Genomic DNA, 25973 nt, shown 5'->3' on the forward strand with positions numbered 1-25973 from the left:
ATCGCAAAAGTTTTGAGTTATAACGCAAAGGTTTTGGGTTATATCGCAAAAGTTTTGGGTTATAACGCAAAACATTACTTTTTTTTTTTCTTCTGCCGTTTTTTTTTCTGCTCCCTTGTCACCTTAGGGGCTCCGTATGAATGCAATGATTAAATATGTAAAAATATGGTAGCGGTTCATCCATCCTCCAGAGACCCACTTCCACCAGCAAAATTCCTATCTTTTTAATGCGTTATTACGCACTTTCTGAGTTTTACTCAGTTTTGAGCATTTTCCCCAATCCCATTTCCCTATAATCCCTGTGGTTCCTATAGTGCTAATTGTTTAACGCAAAGTTTATCGCGCTATAAGATACGTGGTAGCTGGCAGTGAACTACATATCCCAGAATGCATTACAAGCTAATGGCTTTCCAGTAGCTCAGAGCAAACTTCACAGCCGCTAATAGGGAGGTTTAACAAAAACGTACCACAGCCGCGACCATCATATGAATCATTAGAAGTTTGTACAGTGAGCATTTGACGTCGTTCGGAGAAAATGGGTAACGGGATAAATAAGGTACATTTCATATTACTGTTGATACCGCTTTATTAGTTTGTGCCAGTTATTACATTTTCAATAATTAATTATTTGAAGATTGCAACGCGTTTTTCCTAATGAGTTTTACAAATAAGGTTATACAAAAACTTTCACGTTTACAATGTCAGTTATGAACTCCGTAATAATTAATTCCTGAAAAACCTTGGTTACTATAATACCCCAGTTTTTATAGTGGCATAATTCTTGTATTGTGCCCTGCAACATTCATAATTTCTGCTATATAATTGCAAATTATGCATTGTTTGCTGTTGCGGGGGGGTCTTTTACAGCTGCTACATTATATTCAACAGAATTACTTTGTGTGCAACACTTTTCATTTAAGGTGCGTTGTTGAAACCTTTGGGGACTGTGCTCTCATTGTGGGAAAGAAAGAGTAATCTCTACTCTGTGGCGGAAACAAAACAGGCGCTGCGGGTTTACACTTCCCTAACTCGTTTTTCTCCTTCAGCTGGATTTTAAAAATAACGACAGCTAAGGCGAATTTCCTTAGTAGTTTCATAGACCAAAAAAATGAGTCCGTTTATCACATTATCAACATTCGATATCCAAATGATTTCCTAAATTTTAATTAAAGAATTAAAGGAAGGTTTTTGCTCTTTGATGATTTTCATATTAGACAGTTCATTACACAATTGCGTTTTACCTGCAAATTGAATTTGAAATCGATTCCTACAAGATTAAAGGTGTAGTTTCCTAAAGCGTTATCCAGAACACACGAGTATTGTATAACAGTGGTGATTTTTTTTGTCTATTTAGGCCTATGCCTCTTTTCAACTCAACGCTAAACATGGGATGAATGGCATTCCTCTGAGGTCACTCCATCAGCACGCGCTCTTCCTGCGAATCACAAGTGGTTGATTATAAGAACGAAGTTAGTGCAGGATTCACCTTGAGCTGCCCCCTGTGCCTCTGACGTGACCAGTAAATTCAGGAGCCCCCTTCTTAGCATGAGCAACGTGCAGTTAGTCGCTCATGCAAGAGCGATGCAATCGAGACATCGCTCCTTTCCAAAACTTGGGTACGAAACGAATTAACATAGAGGTCCTTCATTGAAACTTACGGTTTCACCGTACAAAGCATATTGTCTGAAAGGCGCACGCATACACAGTCCGATAAGAGCTGGATCAACGCGACTGGCATCCGCATCAGTTAGCAGTGTCATTTAACCGCCACGTGTCGCTGTGTGCTTTTAGCTTCAAATGGTCGTGGAATCTATCTGCGCAGTTAAAAATAACTCCTTCAAGCGTTCTTCATTGTTGCAGTCATCACTGTGCCTAAATCCACTGCATCAAAATTCACTCGGGCATTTTGCAACAATTAAGTAGGTTTACTTGATTTAGAAAAAGAATATGGTTTAGAAACGGTGCATAGATTCCATTTTATTGGTGCATTGTGCATTGTTTTACCTGAATGATTAAAACATGAAATATTAGGCCTACAAGAAATTGACCAGTAAGTTGGTAAATTCATCACTAGTGTGAAAATTACTTGTTTGACCATAAATGCACAGTATTTATATAAGATGTAAGGATATAAAATGTCTCTTCTTTTACTTGTGTTTAGGTCCTGCCTGATCTTTATCTTGGGAATTTTAGAGGTAGGTGTGATTCCAGCTCTGTTTGTTGTCATGCACGATTGGCCTGTATTATGGTTAGAGGGGATTAATGAAGAGTAATAAGCATTTATGAATATGTTTCAGTTCCCCTATGACATATGGCTTCAAAGGGGAAACACAGGGCTACCTCCAGTTTCAATAAGACCGCCTACTCACATGGATCACCCTGAGGATGGTCTGAGAACCCCCCCAGTACTGAGGAGAACTCTGCAGGCATTATGGTGGACACCCCTCTGCAGAGCCTCTAACACTATGTCTACTCAATTAAGGCGGGAAAGCCACCTAACTGCGAATATTATTAGAGGCCTTTAAGGGAAAATATTTATATTATTGCATTCTGTGCTTTTTTACACTGAACCTTGTTTGTATCATTACATTATTACTAGGTGATGTTTAGAAACAGTAAAATCACTACCAGCAAAGTGTTACCTTTCTGAACCAGTGACCTAGGGAATGTGTGCAGACGGCATTCTTCCAATGAGAACTTTACAAACAAACGCAACCCTGTCAAACGGACAATAGAAAGGAAGGAATGGGAAAGTGTGTTAGCAATTTTGGAAGATTAGCCAGTGACTGCAGCCAGGGCGGGACTGGGATTTACCCCCTACGGTAAATTTTGCCAAGGTGGGGGGGGGGGGGGGATTCCCACAATATTTCAGATGGCCAGTCCAGCCCTGCCTGCAGGCAGAAGCGAATGCTTACCATCTTCTGGCTTTGAAAGGCAGGCGAGACAGACCGGATTGCGAAGGGACACTACGGCCTTGTGGAGCCACAGAGAGGCGCTCTCTGTACATGTATATAAGAGACAAGGGTAGGATGTTGACATGAGAACAGCACCCCGGGGCTCTCCAGGGACCGCTGGGACCTAAGTCGAGGCTGTTTGGGTTTCAGAATGCTTCTGCAGTTTTCACCAATGACCAAAAGACTTTTGTCAGCCAGCCTTAAAAAAACTATTAAGAATAATTTACTATCTCACTCTCTCAGTTACTGTGTTAGTAATTAGCACTTGTCTTGCAATTCACAACTAACTTGCTTGGCATTAGTATATTCTTCATCATCAGCTGCAGTTATATTATTATTTAATTATTTATAATATTTCAGTGCTTGTTTATTTCAGTTTCTTAAGCAGTGACCACTAACAGGGTGCTACAGATTTTGGGCCCCCAAATTCCTTATTGGGCTCCCAACCCAGACTAATCCAGTTATGTTCCAATTCTTTTAGGGCTGTCACCCAGGGGCCCTTGGAATCATCCTAACTACCACCCCCACCCCCCCTTTTACCTCCCTTGACTCCAAATATGAGAAAATCTTTTAAAAAGTGTGGACAGCCTCTGCTCAGGTGCTGCAGTTCAAAGATATGCATTTTCTTAAACTGGCATTTCTAAATTGCCCATTGCCCATTCTAAATTGCCCATTTGTGTGTGTGTGTGTGTGTGTGCCTGTCTGTCTTGTGAGGGACTGGCATCCTGCCTTGTGTTCTGTCCTGCTTTGCAATGGCTCTGAGCCCCCCCCCCCCCCCCCCCCCTGTAACCCTGTCATTTATAAGTGGTTGGGGAATGGATGGATGGACGGATGAATGGAGAAATTTATGGAATGTAATTTTACAATCAATCGATAATCATGGTCATTCTTATTAATCACACGTGCCTATTAATATAGGTACTTTTTCTGAATTTCACCTGTAAAGGAACACCAATATGGTTTAATAATAAATGAAAATAAAATTTATACTTTTAAAACATTAAGATTTTTTATAGTTATTTGGACTAGACTATTCAGAAGCAGGTCCTTAGCCAGGAAATAGACAGATTGATAGATTTCATTGATGGGGGGGGTAGTCCAATAATATTTTGAAGGAAGGTCGAAGTCCTGTGACCTGTACTACGAAGCGGGGTTACTGGCTTATCGGGGTGACTTGTCGGATTTAAGGTAGCACCGTTTAAATGGACCTCATATTCGTTCATTTACATTTTGCCCAGACTACCTTAAATCTGACAAGTTACCCCGTTAAGCCAGTAACCCCGCTTCGTAGTACAGGCCACTGTTTTAGTAGCTGGCTACGTGCCTTATCGATAACAAACGAATAGTATATTACTTGGCCACGCGCCTGCTTGGAAGCCTATGGAGAGGTTCCAATGGACTGCATCACTTAATTGCCATACATTGTTTTGAGGAACAGAGACACCATGTAAAGTGAGAAACTGACCTGAAACCGGGCTGCGTTTTGACTTTTAACACTGATACCACATCGGTCGTGCAGCTTGGCTTTGTCGGTTCGTCAGGGTGCAGTGTCTCACGCTAGATCACCATCGTGTCACGAAAAAACTGGTCGTAGCATCTGGAAAACAATAAAACCAGAATCGCTCGTTCATAATTTCACATGAGTTTGCAAGATTCTTATTTCTGAATATTTTTTTCCTTCAATTCTCTTAGTTTTTGCACCTGTTCATTCTAATTTTGAATATTTATGTAAAAACTACGTTTTTGTTACTTTTAAGAATATACAATCACAAGTTGAAAGAAGCACGCGTTCTCTGCGAAAATTGTAAAGCGTTTAAAGGTGGCGTCATGTTCACTGCTACCTTTCCTTTTGCTCTGGGCAGCCGTGGGAGGGCTGTGACATCGCCATGGTTACACTGCCGCGCGGCTCCTTGCGTGCTCTGCAGCCTCGGCCGCACTGCCGGCTGCAGCAGCACCACTCTCTGGCCCTTCCGTCCCCTCCCTCAAACCTTAATCCTTCCTACCCCTGGAAAGTTCTCCTGTCTCTTCACCTGCTGGAGGAAAGTGTGGAGTTGTCTGAAGTCGTGGGCAGGAGCTCTCTGTTTATATGCACTGAGATATCCAGTTGCCATGTCTCATGGATGGAGTCCCTCCTTTTTACGCAAATAGGCCTGTATATATACAATTGTTCCCTTTTTAGTAATGCCCTGCATCAGGGGCAAGGAGGTGGCTGCAGATTTGTGAGATGACCTCTCAAACAGCCAATAATAAAACAGTTGTTCTCAACTCCAGTCCTGGGGGCCCACTGTTATTGGCTGACTGAGAGATCATCCCAAAAACCCGCACCCACACCGGCCCTCCATGGATCAGGCTCCCCACCCCTGCCTTGCATATTGCTCTGCATGTGGTATCATGCATTTTCCAAAGAATGCTATATATTTTTTTCCAAATCCATATCTCTGCTGCATGCATTGTGCAAATAAAAATAAAAATAATAGGATGGTTAATTTACATTTACAAAAAGGTGACTACAGTGTGTGTCTGGATACAATGTTTGTGCATTACAAGTTTGATTATTCAGAAAAAGTGCCATTAAGAATCACAACTGGTATTTTATAAGAGAGTCCAAGTTTGTTCATTTGAGCTAGTTGGACACCAGGAAGCCTACGGTTCAAATGTCCTGCAAGGCAGCCCTTCAAATCGAGTCGGCATCAGGTGTTTGCAGGGTGGACTGAAGCAATCACTGAAATACATCTGCACAAGTGCCAAACATTTGGCTTCCTTTTAAAGAACAAATTTGATTAGAACATTTGCTGTTTCATACTTTTCAGCCAAGGTGTTGGCTTGTTTTTAGAAACACTGGTTTTCCGGTTTTTCTTTCAGTTCAAAGCGAGAAAACCTGTTTTTTCTTCCTGGCCATGTGTTTGCCTGGTGTGGTTGGGTGGCCTTGCAGTTGCATTTTAAAAATTGTTTGTTTGCACGGATTCCGGAGAGCGTCCTGACTCATCTCATCTCTTCTTAGATGCACGGGATCGAGAGCAACTGGCTAAGCACAACATCACGCATATCCTCTCCATCCATGACTCCGCCACGCCTATACTGCAGGTAGGAGGCATACAGCCAAGGCTTCATGGCGATTCAGGATGCAGTAGTAAATGTGTCAAAAGCATGTAAAAAGGCCTTAGTGCCATCCAGATTAGGCCCAGGGTGATGTGGGATGCCGTACCAGCTCAGCATCCCCACATACTCAAACAGTTCCTTGAAACACCCTAAACTTCAACTCATCTTGACCCCCCTCATGAATTTAATGTCAACAAATTTAGTGTCGTTTGGAAATGTTACAAGTCATCAAAATCTTTTGCAATATCTGTCAAACAAATACTGCTGGTTAATTAATTAATGTCAAACGTCTTTGTAATCCATTCAAGAAAGCAACAAAACAAGACATGTACTTAATTAAAAAATAAACACAATAAATAAGATAAATCTTATGATGCGTTCAGAAGGGCCTGCACCTGTTTCTGCTTAGACCTCACTGCTCATAAATGCAGCCTCACCTGCTCTCCACATGGACTATATCACGAGCTACACAGATTCTCACTGTACTGGATAACCTCTTATCCAGTACAGAGCCTGGAGCATATGACAGACCCCTCTGGATGGGTCTCCATGGATCTCATCCAGGTCTCCTTTTACCCAAAGGCTGATAAACAGAAAATGTAAACATGTCTAATGATGATAACTGAGCAGGGGTGGGGGGGGGTGTGATCGGGAATGCTGTTGCTGCTTTGCTGTAATGGTGGTATTTCATAGGAAACTGCACTGACTCACACCGCAGCCGGGTAAAACACTGCAGGTTACGGCGGCTTTGAAAGTGTAACTTTTACTTGTAGCGACAAGTGTCTTCATGAAAGTGGCTCACTGCGGACGGCCATGACTTGCATTTCCACTGCGGGTTGCGTACCGAACGCTGAAGCCGCCCGCCGCATGCTGGTATCCCATCGCCCAAATTCCCTTCTCGCCCCCCCCTACTTATCCCCGTTGCAAAAGAAATTTCCTCCCCAGTGGTCCAGATATATGTGGCTCCTTTGTTTGGAGGATTGGAGGGTGGGGGGATGTTTGAAAGTATAGAAAAAAGAGAGATATAAATCTATGTGCTTTATGTTCTGAAAGTGTGACTCTCAAAAAAAAGTTTCCCTAATTTCTCAGAGTGTGCTTGTTATAGACCTCAGATGCATGAAAGACGTCTCATATCGAGAGCATCAGAAGTAGACGGTGTGGTTGTTGCTCCCATTTGTGCACCTGATTTCAGTTGTTTCAGTTGCAGGACCTGTTAAAAAAAGGACAAGAGAAAAAAAAAAATTAAATAAACAAACCTGTTGCGCCCCGGAAGCCATTGCTAGTTGACTTGTTGTCATGACATTACTCAGTAACATTGAGTCTGCATGGACTGGAGTGTCCATGATGTGTTGAGCAGATCACACAGGCCACCTGCAGTTGTTGTATGCCCATGTCAGACCGGAGTCCAGATGTAGCCTACAGCATAGTGTTTTCACAGCAGGTATTTTTGGTGAAGAGAGCATCACCTTTGAGCAGTCTCTAAAATCATTGTCTCCCCAATTCCAAGTTCCAGCATGCAGAAAAGTCTTGTAGCCCTTTTGACTTTTCTGAAATATAGGGCATGGGGGGAGGTACCAGCTTTGACATCAACGTGTAGTGAACTCAACCTGTAACAATTCATGCTGCCAACCTGTCCACATTCCAACCTTTAAGTGTGTCAAGTGCAAATGAACAACATTATTGGTTATGCAAATGAAGACCATCCATCCATCGATCCTGTAACCTCTTATCCAGGACAGAGCCTGGAGCGTATGACAGGCAGCATAAGTTACAGGGTAGGGGACCCCCCCCCCCCCCAAGGATGGGATGCTTATGCATCACAGGGCACAGGTGCACAATCACACACTGCAGGTGATTTAGAGATGCGAAATCACCTAACTACATGAGTGGAAATGACATTCCCCAAAGGAAAAGCATGTAACACAGGGAGGACATGTAAACTGTATATACACCAAGGATGAGATGATTTTAAACCCCATATATGGTGGCGTGAGATGACAGTGTTATCGACTGAACCACTGTACCAACGTACCTTTGATATGTAATTGATACTTTTATTGATCCCCATGGGGAAATTCCCTGTACACCCCCCGCAGCTTGCTCTGTGTAGCAATGGAGTATTAGTAATAGGTGATATCTAATGTTTGGCACTGTGAGGAGTGGCCATCCATAGCAGCACCCAGCAAGCTTGATGTTAAGGACCTTGCTCAGGAAACCACAGATGTGCCAAGGCTAGGCTTGAACCGGCAACCTTCTGATCATAGGCATGGTGGCTTACCCACCGAGCCACCCCCATACGTTAAATTTTTTAAGATTCTTCAAGCATCACCTCCATCATCCTCTGAATGTAAAAAGGCCTCCAGATTGCCACCATTTAGTCACATTTTGCGACCATTTGGAGACTAAATTTTATGATTAGGGGCATCAGTGCTACTTCCCATTCATTTATTTTTAAACCATCATCTTATGTCACGTGAAACGCCAGGAGGGCGAGAGGATTGCTGTGTAAGGTTAGGTATTGAGAACCAATTCCAAATTATTATTTGGTGATCGGGGGTCATTGTTGACACACCACAGCACAGAGTGCATAGCAACGAAATGTGTCCTCTGCATTTAACCCATATGTGACGTGATGACATAGCAGGGGGCAGCTAATTCAGCGACCGGGGAGCAGTGCTTGGAGGTGGTACCTTGCTCAGGGTACCTCAGTGGTGCCTTGCTGGTCGGTGATTTGAACCTGCAATCTTTCAATTACAAGTGCACTTCCCTAACCATTAAGACACCACTGCCCCTGAAAAGAATCATAGGAGATCGCAAACGCAGTCCTCCACTACCAGAAATTATGCAGTGGAGATTCCCACATTTGGGGAATCCGCAGTGGTCAGCACAGCCACAGTGCAATGGCTGGGCCTCACCCTGGGTGAACCACCTTCCTGATCATGGCATCTCCCCTGCCAGGTAGAAGAATTAGAAGTGGTTCCAAATTTTTTAGCACTTGAAATTCGATGACATTTGAAGTACAGGGCCACTTATCGATTTCTACATACACATTTTTCATCAACTATGGGTTAATGCATTACAGTGCTGCTTACACATTTGCACTTGAAATTATATTCACATTTACAAACTGAAAATGTGTTTATTAGTAGAACTACTATTTAGTATTTTCCATTTGGCGAAACTGTATCTTGAGGGATTTCAAAATACCAGAATAGCGTTTTCTTTTCAAATACAGTTGAAATACTGTACACCTGAGTGTAATGTCTGGATTGTATCAAACGTTAGATATCACCTACTGCTAATACTGTGTGTGTGTCTGTGTGTGTGAGGGAGAGAAAGGGATTAGAGTGGAGAGCTAATGTCAGATTGTCACCATAACAGGGATGATTCTGTACAGGATGTCATATACCTGTGTCTGGTCCATAAATACATTTGCTCTCACATGGGCCTTTAGTGACACTAAAACAAATTTAACTTGATTTTTTTTTCTCAAAGCACTACTTCACTCTGTCACTTTTTACTTTAAAATAGAACATCTCATTGTAATTTGTGTAAGTTGTATTGTAGCACCGGCGGGGCGCATGTCCCAGCATGCCCCACGTGCAGTTATAAATAGCCCTTGTTGTGTTGTTGCTGTTATTGTTAATGGTTAATTCCTTATTGTTACGCGTGTGTTTACCTGTGTCTTGTGTGTACCTGATCCCTGTGTGTAACTACAGTAGCTTCCGTAAATCCCCCACCATGTATGCGTCTTACAGTTCGGCGTCTGACAACCTTGTGTTTATTTGTAATTGGTTTTGGTGCCCGTTGGGTGCCTGATGAAGTCCTTGTAAGGGTTACTCAGTCCACCTGTCGCCACAGTATATTTACTACCAAAGTATTTATCAGCAATATAGTGAAGATGGGAGAAATATGAATGTGTTGCATTGCATGTCGATTTGAGCAGTGCGCCTAAATTTTGCACTGGTGCTCCTAAAATTGTCGGTAAAAAGCAACAGTGCTACTAGTGAAAAAGGTTAGTCTGGAGCCCTGTCACCGTGGCCATTGCTAGGAAAGGGAAACATTTTTCATCCTTTTGAGTTCCCCTCTACTACCCTACATGGGTGACCTTTTCCTGACCCAGCTCATCTAAGTCAAAGAAAGGCTGGAACCTTTGTTGTCAGTTTCTACTTATGTTTTGTCTTGTCATCTTATTCTCATTAGCCAAGGTGAGCAGTGGTCTCGGAATATGTGTTTTTGTGTTTCATCTGAACAAAACTGAAAACCATTCTGAAAACCAACCTCTATCTCAACAAGGTATTTCTAAGACATCACATAAGATCTGTCCTTACTGTATGTTTTCAGTATCTGTTTACAGCAGACGGTAATGCTTAGGCTAAGGTTGGTCTCAGTTTTACATACTCTTGTGTTCCATTCATACACACGGAATACGCCATGGAGGATTGTGTTTATCTTCTACCTCAATTGATTGTTAGACATCCGGAGAACAAATTGCTTCTTTAGAGTGTTTGTGTCCCCAGACACACAGTGTGGAAATATCTGCTGCCCACTAAGTCATAGGAAATATCGATTTAGTTGTACATTTTTCTCATAAACTTAGGGTATGATGTACTGCAATTTAAGAAGGTGTTAAATCTTGATGTCTCCTTGTCTGATGGTTTCCCTTTGCTTAAGAGATTCTGGATTTGAATATAACAGATGGAAATACATGGGTACTACCTATTTTTAATGTATTTCTTTTCAGTGTGCATGTATCTGAATGTGATTGAGGTGTTCGTCAATGGCACTTGGTTCTGTGGGTTTATCTTGAGTGGTTCTACTGTCACACCGATGTATAAAAACAAATACAGACGCTCCTCTACTTACGAATGAGTTATGTTCCGAACGGCCGTTTGTAATTTGAAATGTTCGTAAGTCATTATTCAACATCATTTTAAGGGTATACGCAAGTACAAAGAACTAGGATGCTGTGAGTACGCACGCTACGCTGCTGCGCGGCGGGAGTAGCGGCCAGAAGTCATACTAGGCGGAATTGGCGCGCAGAAAAAGATTTGATGTTGCGGACAGGAAACGGGAGCCCAAGGAACACAATTTTGACTTGCAGTCCTCTTCATTCATGTGTCTGAAAGTTCATAAGTTGAAAGTTCGTAAGTAGAGCGTCTGTATCAAGAAGAGGAGAGAGAAGATACAGACGGTGTAGGTACGATATTTGCAAATACTAGCTGGAGATAATCCTTGGAGATGCTTTCAGGCTGAAGATTTTTAAGATGTAAGCTTTGGTGACTTCAGGTTTAAGACCAGTGCTATGTTGTGTGTCTTCTCTGGTGTGTTGCTGGTGACAGTTGACTGGGAGTGAGTCAAGCCCCACAGGACACATAACGATGGGCCCCAAAAACGTCCCGTCGCCTAACCGAGAATCGAGAATCAGGCACCCACATTTACATGTGTGCTGAGCTGCCTCACTTGGGGGGGGGGCTTTCACTGGCTGGTGAGTATGACTTGGCTCTTTTGTGGTAAGTTTGATTATAGGCAACCAGGTGTCTGGGGTTTTGCTATTTGCATACCTGACTGCCACCCCGCCCCCTTCCCCACCAAGGCCAATTTCTTGGAAGTTAGACTTGTTGGCCACAGTAAAAAAACCTCCGTTACCGGCCTAAAACCCCTGCTGACTAATGATATTTACTGTGGTTTCTGTTAGGTTCTAAATCAGTCCCAAAATTTTGCCATGTCTCTTCACTGGCCTCACAAGCATCCACAACGAAGTGTGAAGTTCAGTTTGAACATCAAAACAAACTGAGTGTTAATCCCTTTCAAATAAAGGGAACGGAGATTAACTATTATTCAAAATGGTCAAACCATTCTAGTCAAATGGTCAAGGTTCTTTTAAAGACACAAGATACAAGACTAACATTATGTCTAGGGCTGCCACTAATGACTATTTTTCTATCGATTAATCTATCAACTAATTGGTCAGTTAATCTAAATTTTCCTCCAAAAAATCAATTAACTTTTTCTTTTAAGCTAATTTTATTTGACAACAACAAACTGTTTGTTATTGTCGGGTTATAGGTAACAGATGCCATTTTGTCGCCACTATACAGAAGTTAGTTACGGCCACGATTTGATAAACAGATTAGTCATACACCTAAAATATTACTGAGAGGCATATTGTGATGTCCAAAAGTGAGTACTCTGTATAAATTTGCCATATCCTTATCCTTATTAAATTTGGTAAGCGGATCACGCTACGTGTGATTGTTTTGGTAAATCATGGAAGTGATAAGCACTGAAGTCGCAGTGAAGAAAGGGACAGCTCAATAGTAACATCAGCATTCAAAACAGGAGATAACGTGGTTAAAGTAGGTAAAAAGACGGTGGTGATTTGTTTTGCAGTTCAAAATCTGACACTGTTTTTGGTAAATAGTGTTCATTTTTATTTCTGTTCATGAATTTTTTTTTTTAATTTAGTGTTCGTTTTCATTTAAGTTTTACCTTAACAACACTGGTCCAACAACCCCAGTGCACACAAATACACACACTGGCACTGTCAGTCAGTGTAGAATAAGCCCAGATTTTCTCAGTGGAAATTGTAAAGTTGCAGGCAGACAACTTTATGGCGTCAATAATGAATGTATTTAGCAGCGACAAGGAAAAAAGATATTAAAAAGCTCTCCGTACTAATGGTACTTTTAATAAAACATGAATAGACAACACTTAGGGTGGTTTTGCTTGTTCTGGTGGTCCATCATCGAGAATAGTACCTGTGTGTTTGCTCTTCAGGAGCTCGTGCATAGCGCTCGTGCATAGGGCTCGTGCATAGCGCTCGTGCATAGGGCTCGTGCATAGCGCTCGTGCATAGCGCTCGTGCATAGCGCTCGTGCTGCTGTGGTATGCCATCAAAACATTGCCCAGTGTACAAACCACCGTTTTCTTTTGTGATAATTTGAACTACCTCCATGACTACCTAGTGGTACTGAAGGAAAACATTTGTCATAATGAATTGAAGCATTTTAGGAATCAAATGGGTCATTTCAATAAAATATTTTTTTAATAAACTAAATTGTGACACCCATAATTATATCTCCTGTGTCATTCCTACTATCCTGCTAGAGTAGTAGGAAAACACAGGCGTTTTTCTATTGCACAGTAAGGCATTGGCTATCCTAGGCTACAGCCAAAGGCCACAGTGAAAGAGGGAGCTGTTAGACTTCTTAAATTTGGCCTATCGATCCAGCAGCACAATACCCCTCCCCCCCAGATTGGCGAATTATTTTACCAAAAACACTTCCATCCCACGCCTTTATCGGTAAGTTTTACCGCTGGCACCCCGCACTTTTTATTAACAGATTATTGATGTTCTGTCATTTTCAATTCCCCCTCGTTGCTGTTCCAGCTACAAAAAGTAGCTTAAATAACCCACTTAGGGGGCAGGGCCCCCTACCCATGTCAGCATAGGGCCCCCAGATTATTTACTCTACAAGTAATTGTTACAATTAATTCAAATAGGAATAAAATGGACTGATATGTATAACAGCTTCACAATAAAATATTTTTGTACAGAGATAATGAAAATGGAAAGAGTGGCATTTCACCTGAATGCACAACTAGACACAAGAACACAGTTCTTTTGCTAAAAACATATGAAAAAGAAAGAGAATATTAAATCAGCGAGTGAAGTCTTTATATTAGTTATAGTGTAATTCCTACATTTGTGGTGAGGTATTTCAACATTTTTGTGTCTTATTTGCTGATAATGAATGTATTTATTTCCACGTGTCTTAAGAGACAACGAATACACAGCATTGTAAATATTAGTTTGTCACACAGGCATTTTTCTATTGCACTGAAGTATTAATTCTGTGCTTATTAGGATAAACAGAATGTAATTTGCAGTCTCGGTATTAAACAGTCCAACTGCAGTTATGATTCATGGCTGGTAAGAAAAAAAAAAAGCATTTTCATGTAATATCCTTTAGTCCAGTTGGTGCTGACTGAGTTATTTCTGTGTTAATTTCTATTGACAGTGTTTATTTTGTTTGAGGGGAAGTGTGAGAATTTAAAGCCGCTGCTTAAAGATGCTGATTTTGCTTCTGTGGCCGGAAAACGGGCAGGGACTGGTACAAACTCAGTCATAAGGCGAATGGCTGTTTCTGCGCCTGGGCTGTTTTTGATAAGTCACTGGCCAGGTGCGCTCCAGGAAAGCGGAGATGGTGCAGGGCACGTTCCGGCAAACTACAGCGCTTTCCGCCTCATCATTTTCAAGAGAATAAATCCAGCTTTTTTATTGATCTGTTTCAAAGACCTGCCTCTGATGTTATCTATGAGATTATGAAAAAATGTAAATTTCACCAAGTGAAAATAACTACAAAATTAGTAAAATAAGGTCACTGTAGTTTCTTCTATATATCCCAAACTATTCGAGATTAGGATACAATTTAAAATACGTTACTGCAGGATACACTAGATGTTTGTGTTTCAGTTCCTAAAAAATTAATAATTATATTACTCTTGTCCTTTTCAAAATATTTGGTCAGTTATATTAGACATATTCGATATATATTCATTTGTGATTCTTATGCTGTCTGGTATAAAACACCATAGGCAGTCTTAAGCAAACACAGAGTTTCTAATTGTAATCAACAATATCAAAAGGCTTGTTTAAAGGAACGGTCTATTTTACGGCAAGTCTGTTCAGTAAATGTATCTGACACCTGTTTTCCAAGAGAGCGTTTCCTTACGGTCACAGCAGAGGGTGACGGTGCTGAGGCTGGAACTAAGTGGGTGGCTGAGGCTGCTGTGTGGTTTGGCGATGCTCCTTCGAGTATTAATGTGATTGTATCAGTTCATCTTGCATTAATGCTACATTTCTGTTCCGAAACAAGAGAAGACGGCACCGAATGGACAGTACCGTGTGATATCACTGTACAGCTGTTCTCAACTGACTGCCAGTTTACTTTTACTGTGACAAGGGCAAAGGTGAAACCTAATTAATTTACTTGTCCAAATATGGTTATTGTCTGTGTTTTAACTTACTCTATGAACATGATTGATATGTTATTGCATTTTGGATACCACCACTGAAACTTACAAATTTAACAAGGTAAGTGAGACACGTTCAGACGAGTCAGTTAAGAATGGATTATAATTCGATAGCTTTTTCAAGCTAAATCACAGAAGGGTCAGGAAGTCCATTTTGAGCTTGCCTTGTGGCTTGCCACTGAATTTATTTTATCCCCACTTTAATAAATGAGAAAAGCCGTTTTACATTATTCCTTTAATTAGAGCTTTCAGGCATTCGACTTCCCAATCCTCTCATCTGAGAACTGATTTGTTCATATTTATTTATGTTTGTTCATGAAACACAATGATGACACAACATTCAGAGCTTTGTTGCCCTAGAAACACTAAGTTACTTTTCTGAGGGAAGTTTTCATGTATTTAAATTAATGCTCTTTAGAAATGCTGGACTATTAACCATTCAAAGGTCTTGAATCAGGACAAAGTTACTTTGCAAGTACTATTAAACAGTTCCCACATGTTAGATTAAATTACAAAGTATATAAATAAGAAAGCAAAACTGGTAGAAATTTTAACATGTAAATTCTAGCATGTTCATTTCAGCACAGCAAGTACCCTAAAAATGTCTGCATATTTTGGCGTTAAAAACCAAATGCTAGCTACTCCTATTTAAAAATGTGCATTAGCGGAATAACAACAAAAACGGGTCATAAGGACGTCATAGTCGTTATATGTGACTTCCAGCAGGGGAGGCACAGGTGCTGGTTCTCCCTGTGGAGCATCTCCATATCTTCCATTCTGTACTTTTTGAGGGTATTTTTTCCCCCCTCACCCGCTGGTCCGCGCGGTGTTCGTTAGTGGTTCGTGGAGGTGTGGCGGCAGAGCGTTACGCATGGGCGCCTCGGGGCAGAGGAAGAGGGAGTTCTCGTTTGATGAATCATGAAATCCCCTCTCGGGCAATTCTGCCATGCATAGCTAACGATAAGGGGTCACTTCGCAGCTCGCTGCCTTGTGGGGTGCGGATGTTGTGCAAGACAGTTTCAAGTGTCAGTCATTCTGAATCCCTCAAGCGCAGATCCAGGTAGAGTAATGTGAGGTTATATATGATGAAGGAGATGAACAATTGTTTTTTTAATGAGTCAAATTGTAAGATGTGGCATCAGTTATTATGGCATTAGTTGTTATGGCATTAGTTATTTGTTAATTCATTCGTTTACCAAGAGTGATGTCTAGAAAATATATATATACATACACTTTTTAAGAGGAATTTATCTTTGTGTTTTGTGAGCCCGAATTGCTATGAGCTGCATGCAATGTACATGAATCCATCACTTAAAATATTCACATCATCTGTTGCTGCAGGTGTTGCTAAGGCGATGACTGTTCTCCGGTCGTTTGGGGCCCAGTGAGATATTTCCCTTCAGCTGGGGAGAGGCAGGGTGTTTCACAGGACTAAGAACGACACTGAGACGGACCCCAGAGACACAGTGGAAGGGTGCTCTGTATCCAGCAGTAATCGGCTGATTTTCCAGTCTTTTCTACCCTGGCGACTAACAGTAGAATCTCTTGACAGGAGATGACCTACCGCTGCATAACCGCTGCAGACCTACCCACCCAGAACCTGTGAGTGTCAGCGTTCGTGCCCGTCAGCTTGTGCGGCTCCGTTCCAGGTCTCGTATTCACGCTGTCACCTTGCCCCCCGCACTCTGTCACCCGCAATACCAACCATTACACTTGATTGAAACGGACAGGGGCAGATCAATGCATAGGGTATCCTAGGCTATAGCTTAGGGCTCTGACAAACGTCTGGACCCTGCCCCTCCTCGGGGAAAATGCAACGGTTATTTAAATTGACAACACCTGAGTGCCCATATTAATGTCAGCCTAAGTCAATCGGGTCCTAGAAAAAGATACCTGGTGTTCAAAATGGTAATTGGTGGAAAACACAGGGAAGGTCTTTCATTTAGGTTGCTTCATTTTAAGTTAACTTTTCTCAAAAAGCATTAATTATAAGTTACTTATGTATAGTAATTGATTAGCTGCTGACAAAACAGATTCCGATATAAACAGGAAGGATAAGTGAGCAGTGTGAATTTACGTAACACGGGCCTCACTCCCTATTCAACCTCACTGGTCCCTCTTGAACAGGGCGGAGTGGGTGTGTGGGCTGGAGGGCACGTTTTATATTTTGCCCCTGGAATGAAAATGTCAAGGGCTGGTGAATTGGAGTCTTGCCGAAATGAAAATGAGATGAGTTACGAGGATGCTTTGTGCCCAGCTGCATGCGCACGCCGGAGCTTCTCGATTGTCACCACAGTGGCCACTAGCCAAAAACAAAATTTAACAATAACATCTGTAGAGACATTTCTTGTACGCTTCATAGCCAACTTAGGCAAACCTGAATTTAACACAGGGTTACAGGGAATCGAAACAAATCCAGACTCGGTGGGGTTTGTAGTGCATTAATCATCACTATTCAGTGAGCAGTCGAAGTCAGCCTGCAATGTGATTGGACAATCTCTTCCCCCATCCCTGCTGATGTTGTAGATCCATCAGTAAATAAGCACCTTCACACAAACAGGGTGTGAAACAAAGTGATACATAATCACGTGTGAGCAGTATGAATGTGCGCAACACCGGCCTCACAATCGCAAATGAGACTTGAAGGCCCTCATTTTACTTATATGACCTACAGCATGTTTATAATTCCCAAATAAATCTGGACATTAGATCAGTTTTTCATTTCCCAGAGAATAAAAAACGACGTAACGTTATTCCGCTAATAAGCACTGGTATATTTCACTGGCTGGAGACGCAGTCAAAAGGTATTCAGTCTATTGTCTTTTTTTTTTCTCCACTTCCGCGTAACTTCCATGTTAGTGCCGATGCTGGTGGTCAAGCAATCAGCAAGATCATCACTGAAAGAGCCTCCACAGTAGTGCCTCTGGGGACCGGCAATCACACCAAATTCTGATGATCTCACTCACACACACAGGCATACACATACATGCACACACACACATACATGCACACACACATACATGCACACACACACATACATGCACACACACACATACATGCACACACACATACATGCACACACACACACATGCACACACACACATACACGCACACACACACATACACGCACACACACACATACACGCACACACACACATACACGCACACACACACATACACGCACACACACATACACACACACACACACATACACGCACACACACACATACACGCGCACACACACACATACATGCACACACACACATACACACACACACACACATACATGCACACACACACATACACGCACACACACACATACACGCACACACACACATACACACCAATTCTCGCTCTCCCCGGGTGTTTAGTCACACAGTCTCCAAAAATGGTCGCAAAATGCACATAAATGGTCACAGCCTGGAACTGTGTGGAGCCACAATTTTCATTTCTTAGGCATTTTTTACACAAACAAAGACAACACCACACACGAGCCACGCTGGGCATACGTTTTTTCCTCCGGCCTATATGACATGTTCGTGAAACGTTATGTTAGACAGCCAATCACCAGCAACTTTAGATCTTTACACAAGTACGCTGCATGCTTATTAGCTCATAGACGCTGAGATTTACTGTTTGGCACGGAAGAGGATTAGGGCCACCATGAAAATATTATTTGAATTCTGACTTTTTTTTCTCAGAATTCTGAGTTTAGAAAAAAAGTCAGAATTCTGACATTAAAGTCAGAATTCAAATAATATTTTCATGGTGGCCCTAATCCTCTTCCGTAGTTTGGGCATCAGAATTTGGCACCGAAAGAATAATTTTTCAATCCTTGATATAATTGGAGCATTAAGGTCAGTACCCAACTCTAATCATGTGCACATTTGATGCCCATAGGATATTCCTGTATAGCTTAATGAAGCCAGTATCAGTTACGTGAGCTCTCCATTAAACTGTCTTAGGTTGAAGGTAAAATATATATATAATCTGTGTGTGTGTGTGTGTGTGTGTGTGTGTATATACAGAGGTATAGTTGACACAATGTATGACATCACAGGAAGGTACACATGCAGGACCAGGGTACACAACTTCTACCCATTAAGTAACTGCAGACACAGAGACAGCGCCTTGCTCTGTAAGGACACACTCAGTTTCATCTGCCCCCTTACCCCCCCCCCCAAACCCCCATTTTAGTGCTATTTTTACCCCCCTGTGACCTGACAGCCTGTCAGCTGCAAGCTGAAACGTGAACCTGCGCACATGGACCCTCAGATGTTCTCACTGCACAGCATACCCCCCCCCCCCCCCCCGCGTGTGGGACACCCCCCTCCACCAACATCTGGTGGGACACTTCAGTGCCCCGCCGAAAGTACTCCCAAGTCTGCTCGTCTTATCACATGAAATGTACTTTTTTCCTGATACATGAAACACTGGAAAACTGACTCATGCACTTATTCCTTTTCACATAATTCTTTAGATGTGGGATGTTTTTGATGAGTTTTGTTTTCGTCTTTCTGTTGCTCAGGACCCAGCATTTTAAAGACAGCATCGCATTCATCCACGAGTCCCGGCTGAAGAGGGAGGGCTGTCTCGTGCACTGGTGAGTGGGACTTCGGCTGAATGCACAGGAGTGTCGCGAGGGGGACCCCCTGAAGGCACCTAATAAGGGAACAAACAGTCCTGAAGAATGCTTTGTAGCAGCAGCTTGAGTGTAAAGGTCAATGAGTGTACTGTAGCCAAGAAACCCATAGCTACACTATATGGACAAAAGTATTGGGACACCTGGCCATTACACCTACAGGAACTTTTATGACATCCCATTCTAAATCCATAGGCATCAATATGGAGTTGGTCCCCCTTTGCAGCTATAACTGTTGCCACTCTTCTAGGAAGGCTTTCCACAGGATTTTGGAGTGTATCTGTGGGAATTTTTGCCCATTCATCCAGAAGAGCATTTGTGAGGTCAGGCACAGATGATGGACGTGAAGGCCTGGCTCGCAATCTTTGTTCTGTTTCATTCAAAAAGTGTTTGATGGGGTTGAGGTCAGCGCTTTGTGTGGGCCATTCAAGTTCTTCCACACCAAACTCGCCCAACCATAGGCACCGAAGTTCCGGAACCTGGTCCCTGGGCTGTCTCAAGCTGGAACTTCTGTAGCTCTTGGCCACTTTTGTGTGTCACTTTCACACCACACAACAGGAACTGGGATATTTACGCTAAATGGGGATGCAAAAAATTTCACAGGTGAAACTTCACAGGAAATTTCCTACCAAACTACACAGCCACACCAAAACAATGAAGGATAAATAAGTCGTTTTGTTAGTTATTGGGGGATTGATCACGATCAAAATAGGACACAGCCTTTTATTTATTTGTTTGTTAACCAATGACTTGTTCATCATTCTTATTAAATCAGGCCAGCAAAAAGATCTTTTGTTCTCCACAGAATAAAAAATGATGTAACATTTTTCTGCTAAATAAGCACTGGGAAATTTCACCACCAGCACCAGTGATATAAGACTAAATTATATTGGTTAAACTGTCAGAAATATAAAGATGCAAACAAAAAAAAATGATTCATTGAATGTAACTGGGTACAAAAATAATTCCATCTCCTCAATTTTTGCTCCACTACATCTCTTTTTCTGCACTTCTGGCTAACTTCCACGCTATCGCTGTAAGCACCGCCCCAGTAGTTCATGTTTGAATAAAAGGTACCTACTTTGGGGTAGGTACTAAAAAAAGATTCAGTAAGAACAGTTCCTGAAGTGTGAACACGACCAAAGTCCCTGGTTCCAGAAAAAAGTTTCAGTGGTGTGAGACTGCCTCATGTCTTTAAGGATCTTGCTTTATGCACTGGGGAAGCATAGGAACCATAGAATTGTCCAAAATGTTTTGGTATGCTGAAGCACTGTGAGTTCCCTTGAGGAGTCTAGCTCAACCCCTGAGGAGTCTAGCTCAACCCCTGAAAAACAACCCTATACCATTATCCCTCCTCCACCAAACTTTACAGTTGGAAAAATGCAGTCAGGCAGGTAATGTTCTCTGTGCATCCGCCAAACCCAGACTCATCCATCAGTCTGTCAGACAGAGAAGTGTGATTTGTCACTCCACAGGACATTTCCACTTCTCCAGAATCCAGTGCTGGCGTGCTTTACATCACTCCATCTGACGCTTGGCATTGCGCTTGGGGATGTGAGGCTTGCATGCAGTTGCTCAGCCATGGAAGCCCATTCCATGACGCTCTTGGTGCACATGCAGTTTTTTGTGCTGGAGTTAATGCCAGAGGAAGTTTAGAAGTCTGCAGTTACTGTGTTAACAGAGCGTTGGCAACTTTTACACACTATGTGCCTCAGCATTTGACAACCCCCTTCTGTTACTTTACATGGTCTGACACTTTGTGGCTGAGTTTCTTTGGTTCCTAAATGCTACCACCTTGCAATTATACCACTTATGGTTCACCCTGGAATATGTACCACGGAATAAATTTCACAAATTGACTTATTGCAAAGGTAGCCTCCCATGACAGAACCGCGCTTGAATTCACAATTTCACAAATGTTTGTAAACCTGATTGCATGGCTAGGTGCTTGATTTTATACACTGTGATTAAGAGGTGTGTCCCAATACTTTTGTCCATATAGTGTATGTAAAGAGGGGTGAATCAGTAAACTGGCTTTTCAGCTTCAGAAGAGAATTAATTGTTTCAGATGAGGGCTTTCAGTGTTAAATAAACACAAACAATGACGATTTCTGTCCCGGCTGACCGACGTGGGTCACGTTCCCGCAGCCTGGCAGGAGTGTCACGCAGCGTGACCTTGGTAGTGGCCTACATCATGACGGTGACGGACCTGGGCTGGCAGGAAGCATTGGCGGCCGTACGAGCCGTGCGATCCAGTGCCAACCCGAACTTGGGCTTCCAGCGGCAGCTAGCCGACTTTGAAAGCACACAGGCTGCCCATGTAAGTGACCCCCCCCTATTCTCTAATGATGCAAGAAGGAATCACAGTCCTATTTAATGAGCTACATGCCCTTCCACGGGGGGAGGGCACTGTTACAGCTAACACTTCCTCTCTGTTGAACTTTTGTTTTTTAACCATCCCGTGCAGCTTGATTGTTCAGCTGACTGTCATGTCGGTCCTCTTCCTTTCCTACTGATTTATTCTGAGAGAGGAAGGTGCAAATTTCTGCCCACAGAGCGGCCTTTACCCACGCATTCAGCCATAGTCTTGTGCGCCCTTCCTCCTCGCGAGTGAGATCACTGTGCGACGTCAACTTTGACGCAAACATTCACGTTTTTTTTTTAATAAACTAAGCATCACGTTGTTGACATTTTACGCTGCTCTGCTTCAGTCTAACTTTAGAAACATAATTTGCCTCTAACCCTCTCACCTCTTCACAATTTAAGCAGTTAAACTTAGTTAGTCTCTGACTGATAGTAGGTTGTGTACTGTACAAATGCAAACCAAGGGTAATATTGATACTGTGCAGTGGAAAAGTCAAAATTTTACTAAGTGGTTCACTTTCAAAAACCTGCTTGACTTTCAGTATAATTCAGAAACTATCTGAGCAGACGGCGGGATCCAATTAAAGCAAGAACATAAGAAATTTACAAACGAGAGGAGGCCATTCGGCCCATTAAGCTCTTTTGGGGAGTACTTAACTAATAGCTCAGAGTTGTTAAAATCTTATCTAGCTCTGACTTATAGGAACCCAGGGTTTTACCTTGCAAGTCATTCGCTAAATGTGTTTGGCTGCATCTCCTGCCCTTCGCAGTGCCTGCTTAACAAGCCCATAAAAACCGTCACTAACCTGTAGGTGGGCAGACCTGCGTCGGGTTTAGTAATGGCGACGAGATGACCGGTGCGCCATGTACTTATCCAGTACCGACAGTGGCTGCGCGAATGCTACAAGCAAAATCCATTCAACGACGCGGAGAATATCCGGCGACTGCTGTCCAAGGAGGCTGACACCGAGGAGGCCCCATCCAGCATTGGGACATCCTGAAGTACGCAGTTCGGCGAACGGAGTCGGAGTCCGCGACTCCCGCGCGTCTCCCGGCGTCGTGGCGGACTTCACGTTTATCACGGTTCCTGTGAGGCGGAGCGGAGGTGATGGCTGGTCCCGTGGAAACATCGTCTTCTCTGCGCAGTAATCAGCTCTGGTTTCCTGGACGGGAAACGGTACTGCTCTGAAGATGCTAGATCGTCTAAACACCTACGTTTTATACTTTTTTCTCACTTTTCATTTGTACTCGAATAATCACACATTACTAAGCCTTTCTATTTTTTTACTCATTGTTTTAATGGCAGTGCAAGAAAGGTATTTAATATATGTAACATATTCCAGAACAGTCATATCAAATGACCTCACCAAATTAGCATGCCAAAAATAGCTTTTGTTTGAATTGTAAACATGGTGTATTTTCAGTTCTCTTGTCATTTACTTGACTGAATTGCACTGGCTTTAGCATAACAGATGAAAACGAGATTTTAATGCACGAATAAATGAGAATATCTCTGAACATACCCCTAAAATCTATCAATTTCCAGTAGTCTAGAGTTACATAGTGGACGTATTTTTCCTTGTCCGGAACAATGTACAGTAACAATTTAATAGCTTTGAGACCGTTTGTGTAACTGGAAACTAATATAATTTTAACCACTTAGATTCTAAGTCCCTGGAAACAAGCCATCTGGAAATCAAACCAACAATATCCCTGGTACGAATTCATTTCTTTGATCTGGCGCACGAAGTGGAGTTCATCTTGGGGAAAGATGCTAGGCAACCTGCAGCTGTGACGAACCAGGGCCCAAGCAAACCAGAAGAAAACGCCGGTGTGCTGACGAGTTGAGCTATACCTATCGATCGAGACGTGCTATCGAGTCTTTCTGCGCATGTGCAGTTCCACCGTTTTGGGATTAGGGTTAGGTTTTAGGGGTTAGGGTTAGAGTTAGGGTAAGGGCTATCGATTAGCACTTCAGTAGCCTAACACGACAAAGTAGCTCAACTCGACAGAACACCGGGTTTTAATGGAAAGCGCTGAAAAACAAAACTTCCTCAGACAGCCAAAGTTCCCTTTTCCGCACGATGAATATATACCACATTAGTGATAGCAGCAAACCTGGGATTCTGGTAAGTTTTATCTGAAATGATTCGTATTGCCATACGAATTCTCCGTATTAATTTGTGTTAATCGGCATACGGAACACCGGCACCCTTGCAGCATCTGCTGGTGCTTGCGTGAAAGTTCTCGACCTTTCGGTGTGCAGCTCCATGCTAATCAGCTCACTGGTGCTCTGGGGAACCAAGTGAAGGGGATTTTTTCAGCCTATGGATTTATGCACGCTTCAAGGTGTTCTTATGAAACCAGACACGCTCGGGCGACCTTCGGTGAAATAATGCGTATTCTCATTTGGCATCGCGCGTATTGTTGCTGGACTTTTAAGTGAGAACCGAGGAAAATGGTTAGATTAATATTGTAAAGTACGGTGCTGGGTATACTACCCTACCTTACCTTATCGTTAGGATAATCTGTTTACCCACCACCTGTCACAACACTAGTAATGAATGTAGCAATATCATTATTTTGCACAAGTGGTTCATTATAATTTTGTTTATGTAGAACAATCACAGTCCGCACCGACCGTAATATAAACAAGCATATCACCAATGAAAAGGTATGGGCACTATGTTTGTGAACTATGGGAATATAGCCCAGTTAGTGACTGGTCACAGTTGGGCATTGGGCAAAATAACTGGTCCGAATTTATAAAAATAACGCGTCTTTTTCGGTGACTTGAACGTTGTACAACCGTCATTTTAAGATGAGTACTGGATGGAAACAACATAAATAAAGATATTTCCCAAACTGCTGTGAACAATGATGTGTCTTTTAATCGCCTATATATACGAGATGAGATGTTTTGATAGTCGCATAAGAGAAACCACTGATCTTTCAGCATGAAACAAGGAACAGATTATTCAGCACAGTGCTTAAGAAGAGTTACATAATGGAGGTATTTATATCATATTGCTGGCATCACCTCAAAAGGGGGGGGGGGGATAGAAAAATTAGACAACGTTCGGTGCTTTGTTACAGCCATAATTGACTTCGATATAGAATGTGGTAACTTGGCTATTACATTCGGCGTGTAATACTGTGACACACCCTGAAAGGAAAATGCGGGTCAAACATTCATTTTTGTTTCTGCATGAAGAAATGAGGAAGTAAATATGACTCGATAAGTGTTTTTACCATTTTATTCCCATTGTTTCGGATAATGACTTGACTGGATAAATGCTGACCTGAGCTCAATCATGCATCTTTTAAGACATAGCCTACCTTGAACGAAAGACAAACGAGTAAAAAGCACTTGCCTTAAGGGGTGATATTGCTGCTATACCGGTGTTGCGTAGGTATAATTTAGCAACACCGTTTTTAACGTCAAGTACATGCAGCCCGGGGGCTGGGCACGTTAAATGTTGCCGAGGGGGGGTTGGGGGGTATCCCACGATACTTTTGGCTGACCCACCGGGAAAAACATAGCAGATGGCCAGTCCAGTCCGAAGTACATGCATACTAGTATCTTTACGGATCGTCTATTGCTTCACGGTTAGTCTATGCAGCTGAATCGGCGGGCGGGGATCTTCTGCACCTCTCTGCATGTTACTGAACGATAACCGAAGCGTTCTTGTACTCTTTGTAACCCGCTGTAAAGACTCTTTCCGGTTAATGTGACATTCAAGGGTGGCCATGCTTGAAAGGGGCTTGAGAGAACACATAAAACAGGGCACGCGCAACGGCACCCCAGAAACACGGGGTTATTTTAAATAAAGGAATGATCCTGTGTTGCCCATAGTTTGCTCCGCCACCCTATC

The 25973-nt window shown here is 42.5% G+C and overlaps 1 protein-coding gene and 1 non-coding gene across 3 annotated transcripts; one reads left to right on the forward strand and one right to left on the reverse strand.

The window, feature by feature from the left end:
- The first annotated feature begins 395 nt into the window (after nt 1–395).
- LOC111850077 (dual specificity protein phosphatase 22-B) lies at nt 396–24963 on the forward strand. Of its 2 annotated transcripts, XM_023823564.2 has the most exons (7): nt 396–556; nt 2162–2195; nt 5956–6038; nt 16645–16694; nt 19621–19695; nt 21883–22054; nt 22977–24963. In XM_023823564.2, the coding sequence occupies exons 1-7, from the start codon at nt 536–538 to the stop codon at nt 23097–23099; spliced, it is 558 nt and encodes a 185-aa protein (XP_023679332.1). In that variant the 5' UTR covers nt 396–535; the 3' UTR covers nt 23100–24963. The 2 variants fall into 2 exon arrangements, with proteins under 2 accessions (XP_023679332.1, XP_072569012.1); XM_072712911.1 differs by lacking the exon at nt 16645–16694 and having other exon boundaries at nt 401–556.
- On the reverse strand, nt 8858–9021 carry LOC111850185 (U1 spliceosomal RNA). Its single transcript, XR_002839729.2, has one exon. It is a non-coding gene; the product is annotated as a U1 spliceosomal RNA (small nuclear RNA).
- Nucleotides 24964–25973: the final 1010 nt, after the last annotated feature.

This window comes from Paramormyrops kingsleyae, chromosome 1 (assembly GCF_048594095.1).
Source record: "Paramormyrops kingsleyae isolate MSU_618 chromosome 1, PKINGS_0.4, whole genome shotgun sequence".
NCBI lineage: Eukaryota > Metazoa > Chordata > Actinopteri > Osteoglossiformes > Mormyridae > Paramormyrops > Paramormyrops kingsleyae.

What these genes read in the sequence shown, in the direction of transcription:
- LOC111850077 (XM_023823564.2), top strand. Translation starts at nt 536, where the DNA reads ATGGGTAACGGGATAAATAAG. An exon ending in TGGGTAACGGGATAAATAAG is followed by an intron (nt 557 to 2,161) that starts GTACATTTCATA and finishes ACTTGTGTTTAG; the next exon opens with GTCCTGCCTGATCTTTATCT. An exon ending in GAGGGCTGTCTCGTGCACTG is followed by an intron (nt 19,696 to 21,882) that starts GTGAGTGGGACT and finishes ACGTTCCCGCAG; the next exon opens with CCTGGCAGGAGTGTCACGCA.